Here is a 19,556-nt window from a genome sequence, read left to right as displayed (position 1 = left end):
TGAGGGACAGCACGTGATTCAGGTGAGGTTTTCTGCTGGCGTGTAGTTTCTGTTTAGGACTCTATAGCAGCCTGACTTGGTCCGTTTTCCTAATAGGAGATGTATTGGTGTCTTAAGGCCTGGTGTAATATTTTCAGAAACTTATTGTACTTTAAAAGTGTGATCTTACATAAAATGCACACATTTACTTGTATTTAGTTTTAAACATATTGTATGGCTCTCATGGAATTACATTTTAAAATATGTGGCGTTTATGGCTCTCTCAGCCAAAAAGGTTCATGACCCCTGCCATAGACCCTCTCATCAGTAGGGCGTATATATTTTTTTTCTATTTAAAGTTAACAAATACATCTGTACCTCCAACTTGTCTCAAGGATTGTTGCATTGCACATCCTGCCAACTGTTCTCTCTTGCAAGAGAACTTAATATTAAAAGCACTGTTTGGTACTGCAGCTGACTTGCACAAAGCAAACTTCATTTAAAAACCAGCAGCTGCTACATTGTCAAACCCCAGATCAGCATAGATGTAGGTCACCTGACTTCAGGAGCCAATCAAGAGCCAGCTGAATCGCCCAGGAAGGGACAGGGCTGTTGACCATAAAGGAAGCTGGAGAGCTTGAAAAAAACAAACAAACCATGGAGCTTTCTAGGGTTTTTTTTTTTCCCTGTTGAGCTGAACTCACAGCAGGGGTTGGAGAGTGGAGAGCTGGCTGGGGGAGGGGGGAGCTAGGGACTTGTTTCTTTGTTCAGAGAGCACTGGGAGCTGTGAGAAGAGGGAGGAGGAATTCCCAGCAGAAGGAACCCAGGAAGAGCAAAAGAGAGCAAGCAGAGGATTAAAATAGGAGAGTGCTGGTATCCAAGCAAGATAAAGTTTTTAGTAGGAGACTGAGAGCAGTGGGTCCAAATGGGAGACAAGGGGACAGCCAGGAGCCAATGTATGAAACCTCCCAGCAGAAGGGAGCTCGTGGACACTGTAAGAAATGAGAGTGTGTCGGTTTGTAGCATTGCAGAAGAACACAGGAAAAAAAAAAGAGACTAGACTCGGTGTTTAAATTCAGAGAAGAAAAAATGTAGGCAAAAGGTTTTCCTTTTCATGAAGCCAAGCCAATGTGACCAGGAGCTGCACTTAAATCTTATCTCTCCAGCTGGGTAGAGAGACGTCACGAGCCCCTTGACAAACTTTGGATCTTACCAGCTCTTGCGGTGTAGTGCAACAACGGGCCCCACCCACCAAGATTGTGTTCAGTGATTAAAGACTAAGGGGTAGATTTTTAAACATATGCGCGCGCTACCCGGCTCGCGCACATGGACGCATGATTTTATAACATGTGCGTGCTGGTGCGCGCACATGGACGCGTGATTTTATAACATGTGCGTGCAAGGGGGGGGTTGACTAATGCAGTTTTCGCGTGGCGACGCATCACAGCCTTCCCCAGTTCCCTCACAATCTGCTCCAATTAAGGAGCTTGGATACCAGCGCTCCAATTAAGGAGCGGACTGTGAGGGAACTTCCCTACCCCCCCTGCCCACACTTCCTCCCTCTTCCCCTGTCCTCCCCGACCCCTTAAAAGGCCCTACCTTTTTTTTTTTTTCTTGTTTTAGAACTTAACGCCAGTAGGCGATCCCCCCCCCCGGCACAGCGGCAAATGGCCGCTGTACCAGCCTCCTCCAGCTCCGCCCCTCCCCGCCCCCAGGACCTCCCTTTTTCTTCGGCCTGGCTCTTGTGTGCCTAACAAGGGTTGTGCCCGAGGCCGGGCCCCTTTTAAAATGTGCGCAGCGCACGCAAGGCCCGGCCACGTGCATAACCCCCGTATTTTACACACGTGGGCGATTTTAAAATTTGCCCAAAAGTATTGACTGTTGAAACCTGTTAACTGCAGGGCAGACAGAATAGAGCGATACAGAGGCATTATGACATTTTCCGTTTTATTCATCATTCCCTTTCTAATAATTCCCAACATTCTGTTTGCTTTTTTGACTGCCGCAGCACACTGAACCGATGATTTCAATGTGTTATCCACTATGACACCTAGATCTCTTTCTTGGGTTGTAGCACCTAATATGGAACCCAACATTGTGTAATTATAGCATGGGTTATTTTTCCCTATATGCATCACCTTCCACTTATCCACATTAAATTTCATCTGCCATTTTGATGCCCAATTTTCCAGTCTCACAAGGTCTTCCTGCAATTTATCACAATCTGCTTGTGATTTAACTACTCTGAACAATTTTGTGTCATCTGCAAATTTGATTATCTTACTCGTCGTATTTCTTTCCAGATCATTTATAAATATATTGAACAGTAAGGGGCCCATACAGATCCCTGAGGCACTCCACTGCCCACTCCCTTCCACTGAGAAAATTGTCCATTTAATCCTACTCTCTGTTTCCTGTCTTTTAGCCAGTTTGCAATCCACAAAAGGACATCGCCACCTACCCCATGACTTTTTACTTTTCCTAGAAGCATGTGTAAGGGTGCTTGAGAGACAGCATGTGTGAGGGTGTGTGTAAGAGAAACATAAGTAGCCTGTATGAGGGTGTATGCATGAGAGAGAAAGGGAGCCCGTGTGGGTGTGTATGCAAGAGAGAGAGGGGCCCCGTAAGAGGGGATGTGTGTGTGCGAGTGAGGAAGCCTGTGTGTGTGTGAGAGAGACAGAGGAACAGAGGGAGCTTGTATGAGGGGCAGTACTGAGAGAGGGGTCAAACTCTGGGAGTGGAAATAGAGTCGAAGGGGTTGAGCCTAGAACTGGAGGGGAGAGATACTGGCAGGTGGAGGAATTGGGGCCTGAGAGGGAAAGTAGTCAGGGGAGTAGGGAGAGCGAGTGGAAGGGACACTCTTACAGTGAATTTCTGGGGAAATTTGCTCAAAATATTTAAAATTCTATATCTTTAAGTAATAACTTTTTTTTGTATTAATTTAAAATGTAATTACTTAAAGACTATCGTGTACATTGTGTTGTTTTGACCAATATAAAGTATACAGAATTTTGCAGAATTTAAAATTTTTTTTGCACAGAATTAAAAAATTTTTTTTTGCGCAGAATTCCCCCAGGAGAAAAACATTGTTGCTTTGTGTGCTGATATGACTTGTTTTATCCTGTTCTAAGCAACAGGGTGGGGGGAAAAAGAAGACAATAAGGAAGGTGGCTCGGTGACACGGGACTTATCTCTTCCGAGTGTTGTTCAGTAACCCGCATCCCCACCTGTCTTCCTTCGCCACAGGGCAGACGGGGATTCTTCCGTGCAGATGACTCCCTCTCTTGGAGGCAGGTTCCCTGTATTACCAGAGTAGGGTGCTAGACATACATTTTCCGGTGCTCTCCGTGGAATGGCAGGGTTCCCTAACTCTGCTGTTCAGTAGTCTGTGATCATGTTTTCACCTTACAAAAACATCTAACCCATTGTCTAACCTAATCTGTAAATCCTGTATAGTTTGAATAAAAATTGTTTTTGATTTTATTTGGCTGCCTGCCCTGAAAACTCTACAATAGAACATTTTAGAATAGAAGCTATGGCCGCCCATGCAAATTGTCTAAAAAATCAGATCTAGGTCAGTCATCTCACAGCCAGAATCTCCATCCCTTCTTTAAAATTACCCTTGCTTGTAGGATGGTTTGTTTTAGCAGTGATGTTGTTTACATGACAACATGACAGATTGCTAGTAACAAACTTGCATTATGAGCAGTTTATATGGTTGCATTTTCATGTACCAGGGAGCACAGCGGCTGATCCTGAAGTTTTATCGAGGATTAAAGAAGACGAGCTGCACAGCTACGGCGATCAATCTGTCTCCGAGGCAAGGGAAAGTAACCTCAGTCCCGGCGTGAACTTTCCAGTCATCACGTCTGTCTTTTCACTGTGCACTGAAGAAGAGGAGGGGCCGGATGCCTTCGGACGACTCAACTGGGAGAGAAGAGAGATCCACGTAACAAGTGAGTAGTAAGGAATGATTACAGCCGAAGTATTAGGTTAGCGGGACAGAAGAAACTGCGGAGTGTCTGCTGAAGACTTAACTGCGTTTGGCACTGATCATTTTACATGAAAATAAATAATACTGTTATTAGCCACCTTGTTTCTCTGCGACTGGGATTTTGAGCTGCCAGGTTGGTTGGTCATAGAAACAGAGGCTTACTTCTCAGTTGCCAGAGGGGTCTCTGCCCCCAGCCCACACTTGAAGCTGAGGTCCTGAACCATGCCTACTTGTTCCCCCCCCCCCCCCCCCCCCCGCATACGTTGTCCTGTGTTGTCCCCTGTTCATTAATGGCAGAACAGTGCACATTGTTTTGTACTCCTCAATGTTGTCAGCCTCATGAGTTTTATACCATGAATTCTCTGTGGGATCAATTCACACTTTGGGCATTTTTGGCCTACAGGAGGTAAATGGTAGTCGAATATCAGGTTTTCCCGATTCTCACAGGTCAAGCAGGATGATAGTCCTCACATACGGGTGACATCACAGGATGGAGCCCAATCACGGAACACTTTTGTCAAAGTTTCTAGAACTTTGACTGGCACCTACTGGGCATGCCCAGCATGGCACTAAACCTGCAGCCAGCAGGGGTCCCCCTTCAGTCTTCTTTTTTCCGCGCAGCAGTAGCCACGTGGGTTAAGGAGCTCCACAGAGATTCCTGATAGGAATTTTCCTCACGGAATTACTAAAAACTTTCATACCCCACAGGGGTCCCTCCTTCGAATTTTTGTCTCCGCGATACTCCGGTAAGTTTTTACCCGTTTTCGGTCGATTCCCGTCGAGTTTGGCCCTCGCGGCCTACTGGCCGTCGACCGTACTGCGGCTCAATTTTTTCAAAGGCCATGGCGTCGGGGTTCCGTCAGTGCCCGGACTGTACTCGCACCATGTCCATAACAGACCCTCATAAAGTCTGTGTAATGTGTCTTGGGTGCGAGCATGATGTCTTGACCTGCACCAAATGTGCCTTAATGACACCTAAAGGTCGCAAGGCCAGAATGGAGAAGATGGAACTTCTCTTCCGTTCTCAGACCCCGATGCCGTCTATTGCATAGACGTAGTCCAAACCGGCACCGTCCACTTCGCGCCAGTATCGGCCACCAGTTGGTGACCGCCCGGCGTCAACGACTTCTCGGCCTTTGACTTCTTCTACCCCCACTCAGGACCAAGGAGATCGTAGAGAGAAACATCGGCATCGACACCGGAAGTCTCGGACCATCGAGGAAGGAAAGTCATCGACCTCGCCATTGTCTGAGCCGCCATCGAAAAAACCCCATCCAGAAAAGGCATCGACCCTTTCTGCGACCGGGTCACTGAAGCAACCATCACCCAGACGGGTATCAGGAGCCGTGACTCCACCTTTAACGGTGGTCCCTCCGGCTATGCCTCTGCCTCCTTTTTCCTTTCCGGAGCCGGGGCTGCTTGCTCCAGGTCTCCATGTAGAACTGGACTGGATGGTTCAGGAGGCCATCGATAAGGCGATGCACAGACTCCAAGGTCCCCTGGCACCGAAATCGGTACCTGTCGCGGAACCAACCATCGATCCCATTCCGGCAGCATTGGCACCGCTGCTCTCGAAGATGGAAGCGCTTCTAGCTGCTTTTCCACCGATGGATCCTGGGTCACCGAGGGCTCCGGTGCCTTCCCCGCTTACCCTATCATCAGGAGGGGAAACACCGTTCCGCTTTCCTCCATCGGGAGTCCTGCCGATGCCTCAACCATCGATGCTGATGCGCCCATCAGTACCACCGATCCATCAATCGATGCCCTTGATGCCTTCATCGGTGCCTCCAGTACTTCCCTCGATGCATTCGGAGCCTAGACCGGGACCTTCAGGAATACCATCGTCCCGTCCTTCTCAGGTTCCTAGTGGGGCAGGTGCTGATCCTTATGATACCTGGACCGACGATTCTTCTCAAGACACCGATGATTTGCCATCGCCACCTTCTGCTGAAAGCAGGAAGCGTTCCCCTCCAGAGGACCTATCCTTCATAAATTTTGTGAAGGAAATGTCTGAATTGGTTCCCTTCCAATTGCAGACTGAACAAGATGACAGACATCAAATGATGGAGCTGTTACAATTCCTGGATGCTCCCAAGGAAATAACCTCCATCCCTATTCACCAGGTTCTTTTGGATCTTCTCAAAAAGAACTGGGAACACCCTGATTCTGTTGCTTCAGTCAACAGAAAAGCTGATACCACTTATTTGGTCCAGTCAGCCCCAGGTTTCCAGAAACCTCAGCTGGATCACCAATTTGTGGTTGTAGAATCCGCCCAAAAAAGGGCAAAAAGAGCAAAGCCCCAGTCTTCCTTTCCTCCAGGTAAGGAACAGAAATTCCTGGATGCCATTGGCCGGCATGTCTTCCAGGGATCGATGCTTATCTCTCGGATCACCTCCTATCAGCTGTATATGACCCAGTACAACAGGGTCTTATTCAAGCAGATACAGGACTTTGCAGAGTCCCTGCCTCAGCAATTCCAGGAACAACTTCTAATCCTAGTACACAAGGGTTTTGAAGCATGAAATAAGATCCTCGTATGATATCTTCGACACCGCTTCCAGGGTATCTGCAACTGCTATTTCTGCAAGAAGATACGCCTGGCTTAAGTCTTTGGACTTGCACCCTGAAGTACAAGAGAGATTATCTGATCTGCCCTGCATAGGAGACAATCTGTTTGGCGAACAGATTCAGCGGACAGTGGCGGAACTCAAGGACCATCATGAGACCCTTCGCCAGCTCTCTCTGATGCCCTCTGAGTATTCCTCCAAACAGACTTTCAGGAAGAATACTAAAAAGTCTTTCTTCCATCCAAAGAAGTCCTATCCGCCACAGTCTAGGACTCGTTCCACAAGACCTTTCCAAAAGGCCCAGTCTCGTCAACCTCGTAAACAAAAGCCACAAGCAGCTCCTCAGCCGGGCCCTGTTTCTGGTTTTGACTCCTGCATAGAGAGCAGCAGCCAGTTTCCACTGCCTCAGATACCAGTGGGAGGTCGATTGTGCCATTTCAACAACAGTTGGCCCACAATCACCTCAGACCAGTGGGTCCTTGCCATAATCTAAGAACATAAGAAATTTCCATGCTGGGTCAGACCAAGGGTCCATTAAGCCCAGCATCCTGTTTCCAACAGAGGCCAAAACCAGGCCACAAGAACCTGGCAACCACCCAAACACCAAGAAGATCCCATGCTACTGATGCAATTAATAGCAGTAGCTATTCCCTAAGTAAAATTGATTAATAGCCATTAATGGACTGCTCCTCCAAGAACTTATCTAAACCTTTTTTGAACCCAGCTACACTAACTGCACTAACCACATCCTCTGGCAACAAATTCCAGAGCTTTATTGTGCATTGAGTGAAAAAGAATTTTCTCCGATTAGTCTTAAATGTGCTACTTGCTAACTTCATGGAATGCCCCCTAGTCCTTCTATTATTTGAAAGTGTAAATAACCGAGTCACATCTACTCGTTCAAGATCTCTCATGATCTTAAAGACCTCTATCATATCCCCCCTCAGCCGTCTCTTCTCCAAGCTGAACAGCCCTAACCTCTTCAGCCTCTCAAGGTTATCGCCTGAACTTTCTCTCCATTCCACTGGACTCTCCACCTCTACCGGCGTGGAGAACATCTGACCACTCACTACTCCCGGAGCAGGTGGTCTCCCTCCTCCTCCAGTCCAGAGCAATAGAACCAGTACCTTACTCTCAACAAGGCCTAGGATTCTATTCCCGGTACTTTCTAATCCCCAAAAAATCCGGCGGCGTTCATCCAATTCTGGACCTACGTGCCCTCAACAAGTACCTCCAACGAGAAAAGTTCAAGATGGTAACCTTGGGTTCCCTCCTTCCTCTTCTGCAAAAAGGAGACTGGCTCTGCTCTCTCGAGCTCCAAGATGCGTACACATACATTGCGATAAATCCATCTCATCGCAGGTTCCTGAGATTTTTAGTAGGCCCAAGCACTATCAATACCGAGTGCTCCCATTTGGCCTGGCATCTGCACCTCGAGTCTTCCCCAAGTGCCTCGTAGTAGTAGCAGCCTTCCTCAGGACTCAAGATGTTCACGTCTACCCCTATCTAGACGACTGGTTGATCAGGGCTCCCACTCAGCAAGCTGCTCTGTCGTCCCTACATCTTATTTTACACACTCTGATTTCACTAGGATTTCTCGACAACTACGCAAAATCCTGCTTAGTCCCATCTCAAACTTTATCATTCATAGGGGCAGACTTGGACACCTTGTAGGCAAAGACATTTCTGCCTCGACAGCGAGCTCTCACTCTCATCTCCCTCACACACCAGCTACAGTCTCAGCAACGCACGACTGCACGCCACTTCTCATCCTACTTGGACACATGGCATCCTCAGTACAGGTTACCCCAATGGCCCGCTTGGCCATGAGAGTCATGCAGTGGACTCTAAGGTCACAATGGACACAATGAACTGAACGAAATCACTGTGAACCTGGAAGATGTAGTAGGCCAGATTGACAAACTAAAGAGTAGCAAATCACCTGGACCGGATGGTATGCATCCTAGGGTTCTGAAGGAACTCAAAAATGAAATTTCTGATCTATTAGTTAAAATTTGTAACCTATCATTAAAATCATCCATTGTACCTGAAGACTGGAGGGTGGCCAATGTAACTCCAATATTTAAAAAAGGCTCCAGGGGCGATCCGGGTAATTATAGACCAGTGAGCCTGACTTCAGTGCCGGGAAAAATAGTGGAAACTATTCTCAAGATCAAAATTGTAGAGCATATAGAAAGACATGATTTAATGGGACACAGTCATATGTGCAGTACAGCCAGGAGAGTTCCTCACCTCCCTGGACCTGTCGGAGGCCTACTTACACATCCCAATTCATCAGGAACACCAGCGCTACCTACGCTTCAAGGTCCTGAATCGTCACTACCAGTTCCGGGCACTACCCTTCGGGCTAGCCACCGCTCCCCGAACGTTCACCAAGGTAATAGTAGTGGTGGCGGCAACACTCAGGAAGGAAGGAATCCTCGTTCATCCTTACCTGGACGATTGGCTGATCAGAGCAAAATCACCGGAGGAAAGCCACCAAGCAACCAACAGAGTCATAGCTCTACTGGAAAGCCTGGGATGGGTAGTCAACACAAACAAGAGTTCCCTACAGCCCTCGCAGTCGCTGGAATACCTAGGAGTCCGATTCGACACCAAGGAAGACAAGGTCAGCCTGACCCCCACGAGGAGATCAAAGCTGTGGGACCAGTCTGGAGCTGGTCCCACAGCTTTGATCTCCTCGTGGGGGTCAGGCTGACCTTGTCTTCCTTGGTGTCGAATCGGACTCCTAGGTATTCCAGCGACTGCGAGGGCTGTAGGGAACTCTTGTTTGTGTTGACTACCCATCCCAGGCTTTCCAGTAGAGCTATGACTCTGTTGGTTGCTTGGTGGCTTTCCTCCGGTGATTTTGCTCTGATCAGCCAATCGTCCAGGTAAGGATGAACGAGGATTCCTTCCTTCCTGAGTGTTGCCGCCACCACTACTATTACCTTGGTGAACGTTCGGGGAGCGGTGCCATGGGCGCTGGCCCACATGAGGCCCCTGCAACGCTCACTCCTATCACGGTGGAGTCCACGATCCCAGAACTACTCCATACGTCTACCACTACGGAGCAGAGTCCGGACCAAACTAAGGTGGTGGCTACAGACCAACCACATGAGCCGGGGATCAAGACTATCCTCCCCAACCTGGATCCTGCTCACCACAGATGCCAGCCTACACGGGTGGGGAGCACACTGCGAAGAGTTAACCGCTCAAGGGCGGTGGAATGAAGAAGAGGCGGGGTGGAACATCAACCGCCTAGAAGCACGGGCGGTCTGCCTGCGGTTCGCCCACAGACTTCGAGACAAAGCGGTCAGAGTGATGTCAGACAATGCCACGACAGTAGCCTACATCAACCGGCAGGGCGGAACCAGAAGCCAACAGGTGTCCTTAGAAATAGACCCGCTGATGGCTTGGGCGGAAACAAGTCTCCAGGACATCTCCGCTGTCCACATCGCCGGGAAGGACAACACCACGGCAGACTTCCTCAGCAGGGAAAGTCTAAACCCAGGAGAATGGAAGCTGTCACCCACAGTCTTCAAGATGATAGTGCATCTGTGGGGGACTCCAGACATGGATCTTCTAGCAAACAGATCCAACGCTCAAGTACCCAGATACTTCAGCCGCAGGCGGGATCCGCAGTCCCAGGGGATCGACGCCCTGGTACAGACCTGGCCACCGGGGACCCTGCTATACGCCTTTCCGCCGTGGCCCTTACTGGGCGCAATCATTCACAAGATTCAGCGGCACAGGGGACTAGTTCTTCTGGTGGCCCCGGACTGGCCAAGAAGACCCTGGTACGCAGACATGAGAAGGCTACTAGCAGGGAGTCCACTACCCCTGTCTCCACACAGGGATCTGCAACAACAAGGTCCCATTCTCCACGAGGACCCAGCTCAATTCTCTCTTATGGTCTGGCCATTGAGAGGGTCCGCCTGAGAAAGAGGGGATACTCGGGGGCAGTAATAGATACTCTCCTCCGAGCACGCAAATTCTCCACATCTCTAACATACATAAGGATCTGTAGAGTCTTCGAGGCCTGGTGCGAAGACCACAATGTCAAACCACGTCCCTCTAAAGTTCCCGTGATCCTGGAATTCTTACAGAACGGACTTCAGAAGGGTCTGTCCCTCAACTCCATCAAGGTACAGGTGGCCGCATTGTCATGCTACGGCCCCAGGATCGAGGACGACAGCCTAGCTTCGCACCCAGATGTATCACGCTTCCTGAAAGGAGTCAAGCACATTCGCCCACCACTAAAGTGGCCAGTGCCCCTGTGGAACCTCAACCTCGTCCTGGAATTTCTAGCGGGATCTGCATTCAGACCCCTCCGAGGCCTGTCCCTCCATCTGCTAACCTTAAAGACTATGTTCTTGCTGGCCGTGTGCTCGGCCCGCCGCATATCAGAGCTACAGGCCCAATCCTGTCGTGAGCCATTTCTTTTTTTTTTTTTGAATTTAACATTTTTATTTGGACCACAGTAAATATACATGCCATCATTTTCCATACAGCTGCGTCCCGTTAGGGACTATACTCATCCAAACATTTTCGTAACAACAAATCCCCCCCCATCCTCTCCCACCCCCCCCCCCTGCCCAACATTAACACTTCAGAACAACATCGTCCCAAACAGAAACCCGCCATCAGACATGTATGAATAGGATATTTGCAAAGACCTTTAAGACCTAATACATTCCAGCCATTACCTCCCCACCGTCCTAAAAATCACCCACACGGGGCCCGAAAATCAACTCGGTAGACCAGCCCGGCATGAGGCATATCCGGCTAATGTTTCCTCCCCCCGTTTTCTTGGCACAGGAGCCACTGAACAAAGGGATCCCAAAACTGTTCATATTTGACCACCCTATCTCTCCGATAAGCAGCAATTTTCTCCATTATCTGTATTCCCTTGAGTCGATTAATAACCATCTTTAAAGGCGGTGGCTCTGGTTTTTTCCACCACTGGGCCAACACCGACTGGGCAGCGATGGCCAGGTAGCGCAGGAGGCGCGTATTACCTAATCCCCCCGCCTCTCGCCAGAGTCCCAGTAGCCATTGCTCAGGAGATAATGGAGGTGCTCTACCCACCAAGTCGGTAGCTACTCTCAGTATCTGTTCCCAAAACTCCCGTATAATCGGACATGACCACCAGACATGGGTAAAGGTCCCCGTCCCCGTCCCGCATCTCCAACACTTATCACTGAGGGACGGGTACCATTTGGCTAAAGTTACGGGGCAAAGGTGCCACCTATAAAGCATTTTGTATTCATTTTCAATCATATTGGTGGACATAGCATATCTCCCCAAACTCATAAAACACTGGTCCCATCGTTCCTTATCCCAGGTCCCACCCAAGCCTCGCACCAAAGCCCGAAGATGAGAAGCTTGGTAAACCTCAGTGTCTTCCAATATTTTGTATAGTTTTGACATCAACTTAGGTGGTCTACACAAGGCCTCACAAAAGGTTTCCATCAAGGAGACTCCCTTCTGAAGATCTCTGGAGACCTCCGGTTTGTGTAAAAAGTGGCGCACTTGAGCATAGGCTAAGAAATCCCCGTGAGGCAAAAGAAAATCCCGCCGTAACTGCGAAAAGGGTTTGACCCCCCCCCCCAAGGCTGATGGAACCTATAAAGTCCCTTATCTGCCCATTTACGAAATGTCCGGGAGCCTGTCCCGACTTGGAAATCATGTAGACCCTGTACTTGGGCAGGAAAAAAATACCCCTTCTTCCCAGTGAGGCGTTCCCGCCATTTATTCCATACAGTCATCGTACAGTGTAAGGAGGGCAAAACACTGGGATCCCTCGGGTTGAAGGGAGTCCGTTCCCAGAAGATGTTTTCGGGAACCTCCCTCCCCAACTTCGCCTGTTCAATTACCATCCATTGTTTCTTATGCCCAGGAATATGATAATCCACCACCGCTTGCACTTGAGAGGCTACATAGTATTTCTGGAGATTAGGTACCCCCAAACCACCCTTAAATCGAGGTCTGTATAGCACATGACGTGCTATTCTCAGTGGCTTCCGTTTCCAAATATATGAGAATATTTTCCGCTGTAAACCAGCTATCCAGGAATCTGCTACCAGACATGGTAGAACCTGGAAGAGGTAGCATAATCTAGGGAATAGATTCATTTTCACGACCGCTATGCGTCCCAGCCAAGATATATGATATCTATCCCAATATTGCATGTCTTGACATAAATGACCCAGCAGAGGTCCATAATTAGCCTGAAAAAGATCCTTACGATCTTCCACTAGATTGACACAGAGACACTTAATAGGCCCTTTGGTCCATTTAAGTCATGAGCCATTTCTCAGACTCACCCCGGGGACCATTCAGCTACGCACGGTTCCCTCCTTCCTCCCCAAAGTGGTCTCACACTTCCACCTTAACCAAACCATCTCACTACCTGCGATGGACGGCTTGACGAAGCCGGAAGAAGCCCGTAGTCTGCGCCATCTCGACATCAGCAGACTCCTATCAAGATATCTGGAAATGTCGGAACCAGTACGAAAGACAGACCATCTTTTCGTCCTTCATAGCGGAAAGAGACAAGGGGAAGTGGCCTCGCGGGCAACCATTGCCCGCTGGATCAAGGAAGTCATCAAGGCGGCCTACGTAGAAGCGGGAAAACCACCACCTCTACAGGTCAAGGCCCATTCCACCAGGGCCCAGGCGGTTTCCTGGGCAGAAACTAGAATGCTGTCACCTGCCGAGATCTGCAGGGCGGCAACGTGGTCCTCCATCCATACCTTCTCCAGATTCTACCATCTGGATGTTCAGGCTCGGGAGGACACAGCATTTGCAAGAGCAATCCTTAATGGACCACGGGCAGCCTCCCACCCAGTTCGGGAGTAGCTTTTATACATCCCATTGGTCCTGAGTCCATCTGCTACATGCTAGAAAATGGAGAAATTACTTACCTGATAATTTCGTTTTCCTTAGTGTAGACAGATGGACTCAGCAGCCCACCCGCGGCTGCCACTATACATGGTCCTTCAATGATGCAAAGGTAAGCCATGCTTTCCTTTCCCTAGGGCATCCACCCTGCCGGGTGTCGACGCTTTCCGGTTGAGCACACTGGCGGTCTCCAGCTATAGTCAACCAACCTGTTCAAGTTAATCAAGTTTTAACGTTCTAACAAAAGTTATCTAAGTTAATCATATTAAGTTAATCAATCAGTCAGTCACACATATATCCACAATGCTTTGCAAGGAAGAATACTGAGGAGCTGCACTTCCTGCAGGGGTATATGTACTAGAGGCTGACATCAGATTGAAATCTGATCCGTCTCCAACTGCTAACAGGAGTACACTATACCCATTGGTCCTGAGTCCATCTGTCTACACTAAGGAAAATGAATTTTCTCCAATTACTTACCTGATAATGTCATTTTCCTTAGTATAGACAGATGGACTCAGCATCCCGCCCACGGCTGCTCCAGAAATCGAGAACCTCGGATATCAAATCTTGAGACTGAGCAAGTATGGGTAAGCCACGGCCTACCTCTAATCCAAACCACCCGCAGTTGCCCAGGTGTCGGCGTTCATTGTTTAAGTGCACTGGCGGTCTCCAGTCCAAAGTTTTTATATATATATAATCAGTTGAACCAGTTCAAGTTTAATCAAGTGTAATCAAGAATTAAGCAACATATATCCACACTGGCTTTTCGAAGAGAATACTGAAGAGCTAAGCTTGCTGCACGGGTATATGTAGGCTGATGACAGCTTTGAAATCTGACTCCGCCTCTCATCTGCTATCAGGAGAGCACAATACCCATTGGTCCTGAGTCCATCTGTCTACACTAAGGAAAACGAAATTATCAGGTAAGTAATTTTTCCATTATTGCGACGAGATCTGTTTTCCAGATTGTCAATTTTTTCTGCCTGGGCTGTTACCAATTTCTGTAGTTGGTCCAGTTGTGGCATGTGGGCCAGAGTGTCATTCTTCACTGAGGAAACACGTCCCTCCAGCAAATCCAACCTTGGACCAAATTCACATATTGAGTTTGTAGCTCAGAAATTTGTTTCGAAATCATGTTCAATTTCACAGTGATAGCTGACGTTACTGCTTGTGTAAGCGCATTCACTGTCAATTTATCCAAGGGGCCCTGCGAGGCCTTGTCTGCCACCCGAGCCATCTTGAGTTCACCAGGTTAAAATTTTTTCTTTGTCTCTCTTGGCGGGTCGCTCTGGCATACCTGACGGCGATTTGGACATGTACGTCTCGATGCTCATGTGCTCTAGAAACTGATGAGAAAATCAAAGTTTAAGGAGCTAGTGGTCGGTCAGGATGCCGTAGATTGAGGCAAAGTCACCCGGAGCCTGCAAGGAGAACGTCCTCACAAGATCATCATATCACATGACTCCACCCTTAGTTCTTAATATCGTGTATTGCCCCCTTTTGCATCAATGATGGTTTGCAGTCTTTTGTGATAGTTGTGAATGAGGCCCTTTATTTTCTCATGTGGTAAACTGCCCATTCCTCTTGGCAAAAAGCCTCCAGATCCTGTAAATTCTTTGGTTGTCTAGTGTGACCTGCATGTTTGAGTTCTCCCCAATGTGGCGCAATGATATTGAGCTCAGGAGACTGTGATGGCAACTCCAAAACCTTCGCTTTTTTCTGCTGCAGCCACTGAAGGGTTGACTTGGCCTTATGTTTCAGATCATTGTCATGTTGGAAAGTCCAAGTGCACCCAATGTATAGCTTCTTGGCTGATGAATGCAAATTCTCCTCCAATATTTTCTGATAGGATGCTGATTCATCCTGCCATAAATTTTGACTAAATTCTCTATGCCGCTGTAGCTCACCCCACCCCTTAAAACAAAAAAGATCCACATCCATGTTTCACAGTAGGGATGGTGTTGACTCCTTTCCAAACATAGTGTTTATGGTTGTGACCATGGCGTTCAGTTTTGGTCTCATCAGTCCAAATTATTTTGTTCCAGAAGTTTTAAGGCTTCTCTAGGTGCTGTTTGGTATATTGTAAGCAGGCTGTTTTGTGGTGTTGGTGCAGCAATGGCTTTTTTCTGGCAACTCTACCATGCAGCCCATTTTTATTCAAGTATCTTCTTATTGTGCATACTGAAACACCCTCATCACTTTGTTTCAGAGAAAACTGTATTTCAGAAGAAGTTGCTTGTCTGTTTTTCTTTGCATCCCGACAAATTTTCCTGGAAGTTGTGTCTGAAATATTTCTTGGTCTGGCGTGATATTAACCAAACCCATACATTTCCACTTCTTGATCTGAGTTTGAATAGTACTAATTGTCATTTTCAAATCTTTGGATATCTTTGTATATCCTTTTCCTAATTTATAAAGTTGAACTACTTTTGCTCGCAGATCCTTTGACAGTTTTTTTTGCTTTCCCCAGGCTTCATAAACCACTAAAGTCAGTGCTGCCCTGGATGAAATGCACAAGGATTTTTCAAGATCTAAGAAACTCATTGACTATACACAGACAATAATTACAATCAAACAAGGCACAGGTGTGATTAATCTGAAACATTAAAAATAATAGGCGTGTGTTTTGTCTGATCACTCATGTTTTCTTAAAATGCTACATATTTTACAAATTCTGCCAGGGGTATGTAAACTTATTAGCACAACTGTATATTAAAAAGCACCGGTCCAAATACAGATCTCTGAGGTACTCCACTGTTTACCTCTCTCCATTGAGAAAATTGACCATTTAATCCTACTCTCTGTTTCCTCTCTTTTAACCAGTTTGCATCCACAAAAGTACATTGTCTCCTATCCCATGACTTTTTAATTTTCATAGAAGCCTCTCATGGGCAGCTAAAGTATTGATTTGAGACCCGGATTTGTCAATAGACATACTAGGCCTGTGCCAAGGGCTGCAACAATCTGGGGGGGAGGGGGGGGAGACAGCAGGCTGGCTCAAGATTTACTGCCTTCCAGTTGTGCTGAATCTGACTCAGCAGGGAACAGCCCTCTGCTTCCTGATTCAGTCCCTCCCCTTCCAGTCAGCATGCAGGGAACAGGATGGGTGAGGGTGAGTCTGGAGCAGACAACACAAATGGGATCATTTGGAGAGGTTAAATGGGAGTGAGTGGGAGATCACTGGAGGATGAGAGGAGATCAGCTGAGGGTCGTGTTGCTGTGAGAGAGAGGGGAATGGGGGAGAGAGACTTTTTTTGTGTGTGTGTGTGTGTAAAAGAAAAGGGATTGGTGCTGGGTGTGTGTATATATGCCAAAATGGGTGACAGGTTAGAAAGGGGATGCAAGGGAAAGCAGGACCACAGTGCATTAGGGACACCTGCCTCTTCCTCACAACGCAGATCCCCCCCAACCCCATAAATCACATCCTCTCGCCTGTAATCTTGCAGTCTGTCAGATCCTGGAATGTCCGTTCCTTCCTACTTCTTCCTTCTCCACTGATCCTGTAACCCACCTCCAACCCCTCCTACTTCCTCCCTCTCCTTCCTCCTCTCCCATTCAAGATTCCTGATTTCCCTCCCCCACCTCGGTTTTCCTCTATCTTTGGTACTGTCTCCTTTCCTCACCCTGTTTCTGGTCCTCTTACCTTATACTCCTCCTCCCAATCTCTCTATACTGATTCCTTTTCTTTATCCAAGAAAAGGAAAATACATTTTTCTTAGCATACGGACAGGTGAATCCAAACCCAGTGGGTTATGCATCTCTACCAGCAGATGGAGATGGAGCAAAGCTGACATCATATCCCTGCAGTGACATCAGCCCAGCAGTATTCTCCATCTCCAGCAGATGGTGGACGTGCATCTCCATACTGGGGATTGCATAAAAAAAAAAAAAAAAAAAGGAGAAGGATTATTTGATTATTTGCCCTGCTCGCCTCTGATAATACCTTATGGTCTCTCCCTAATTTGAAAATTCCTGAGGTGATTTCCATGGTCCCTCAGATAAGTGCCACAGAGCATGAAATAATACTGGATTTTCTTTTCTTCAACAGGTAATGGATACGAGAATAAAGTTATGAATCTGAAAGAAGGTGCTGGTAAACAGGAATGCCCCAAGGTGATTCCACGCAAAGATAAAGTCATTTTTTCCCATGGATTAGATGGTAGGAAAGAATGTAGGAATGAGTTTGAATCACATAAGGATGGGAAAAGCCCTGAGGAAAGCTCCACTTACCTAAGTAATACAAGTGCCAGCAAACCCCAGGCAAACCTAGAAAACCAAAAATTATATGTGTGCATGGAACATGGGGAAAGCTTCACAAGGGAAGACTCTTCTATATTATCCCATCCAAAATGCAATGAAGAAAATTCATTTACATGCTCTAAGTGCAGTAAAGGCTTCAGTAAAAAAACACAATTAATAATTCATCAAAGGATGTCTGTTGGAAAGAAAGCATTTACATGTACTGAATGTGACAAAAGCTTCATTTGTCTCTCAAAGCTTCAAAGACACCAAGAGATCTCAAGAAAGCACAATGAAAGCAGCCCAGAAGCAAAACCATTTTCATGTGCTCACTGTAATAAAACGTTTGCTACGTTTTTGGGGCTGCAAAAACACCACAATGTGTTGCATATGGGAAAGGAGTATATGTCAACCCTGCCAGAAAAGAAACCATTTTCATGTACTGAATGTAATGAAAGCTTCAATTGGCTATCAAGTCTTAAAAAGCACCAAGGGATCTCACACTTGAAAAAGCAAATGGACAGCCACCCAGAAGATAAACCATTTATGTGTATGGACTGTGATAAAACCTTCGGTGACAGAGTTTCTCTAGGAAGACACAGGGATGGGAAATGTGACCCATACATAGGTTCATTCTTGTTGTGGTATGAGCAAAATAAAACCCGTTGGCAATATTAACCCAAGGAAAAAAAAATTACATGCACTAAATATGATAATCACCTCACTTGACTCTCAGCTGAGAGTATGCCAAAAACCATTTACATGTCTGATTGTAATAGAAGCTTCAGTTAGAAATCACAGCTGATAATGCACTTGAAGATTCACATTGGAGTGAAACCCTACATAGATCAAGATTTGACACAGCAGTGTCTTAAGGAGAGGTGACTTCAACCCTAAGAATGAGAGATTGATCATTTCAGCATAGGATAGTGGACTACAGATAAAATGGTTCACAGCCAGCACAGAAAAAATGGTAATGCAGAAAATGCAGATTCTGTAAAACAGAACTGGAAGAAATGGTTGCACATCTCATTGCTTGGATGTGATATGCTAATGTTGCAAGGCCTATACACAGAAAAGCACAACAAAGTGTCATGGCTCAACCATTGGAAACTGTGTAAATACTCGGAGGATAACTTTCAAACTATGTGTGGCCGCTGTACATCACTTTCTTTTACATTTGTATGGCTGTGCATAAGAGCTATGCTAGTATTTAATGTTGCATGTATCATAAAATACACATATATCTACCCTCAAATGTATGCGTAAACCATGCAATGCATTGAATGCGTGTATGTTTCCTACCTATTTAAAAAATATATGCACATACATTTTATACTTGAAAGTAGAGTATGCCTTACTCGCGTATGTCCCAATCTACTGTGTAAGCTGGCCAATTTTAAAACATGATTGCTTACATGAAAATAACCAATTTCCCTGTACGTACCAGGATCAGTCCAGACTGCTGGGTTGTGCCTCCCCTCCAGCAGATGGAGTCAGAGAAAAGCTGAAAGGCACCCCTTAGATATACCAGTGTGCCACCTGCGATCCCTCAGTATTTTCTCTGACTCCAGCAGATTGAGAGGCATAACCTGCGGTCCTGATCTACTTCTCTTAAATTGGTTATCCAGGTTTCTTTTTTGTACCTTAGTAATACCCTATCTGACTAGATCCCGCAGGTTTTAAAGGAACTAGATCTCGTGGTCCCACACCAGGAAGGGGATACGTCTACGGGGGATGTAGCTCTGGCGGGACTCTGAGACCCCCCGCCTACTTTCCCCTTCCATCCTAAGTTACTCCAGATTGTGGCACTTTATGTCCGGGATGGCATAGAGTCCAACAGGATAAACATCCTGCATGAGACTAAA

At 46.9% G+C, this 19,556-nt stretch overlaps 1 protein-coding gene across 5 annotated transcripts in view; it reads left to right on the top strand.

The window, feature by feature from the left end:
- The window catches only part of LOC115083922 (oocyte zinc finger protein XlCOF26-like), a 39,468-nt gene extending 20,444 nt beyond the window's left edge, over positions 1-19,024 (top strand). For 3 of the 5 annotated variants that reach the window (XR_003854425.1, XM_029588024.1, XM_029588023.1), the window contains 3 exons: positions 3,717-3,935; positions 15,920-16,034; positions 17,498-19,024. Coding sequence is in view for 4 of the 5 variants with exons in the window: in XM_029588024.1 (XP_029443884.1) it covers positions 15,959-16,034; positions 17,498-18,366 (945 nt within the window). In the remaining variant the exon portion in view is untranslated. The remainder of the gene's footprint in view (positions 1-3,716; positions 3,936-15,919; positions 16,035-17,497) is intronic. The other 2 variants (XM_029588021.1, XM_029588022.1) reach the window with 2 other exon arrangements.
- The last annotated feature ends 532 nt before the right edge of the window (positions 19,025-19,556 follow it).

This window comes from Rhinatrema bivittatum, chromosome 2, assembly GCF_901001135.1.
Source record: "Rhinatrema bivittatum chromosome 2, aRhiBiv1.1, whole genome shotgun sequence".
Taxonomy (NCBI): Eukaryota; Metazoa; Chordata; class Amphibia; order Gymnophiona; family Rhinatrematidae; genus Rhinatrema; species Rhinatrema bivittatum.
The sequence above is the reverse complement of the archived record's forward strand: the minus strand, read 5'-3'. Positions and strand labels throughout refer to the sequence as shown.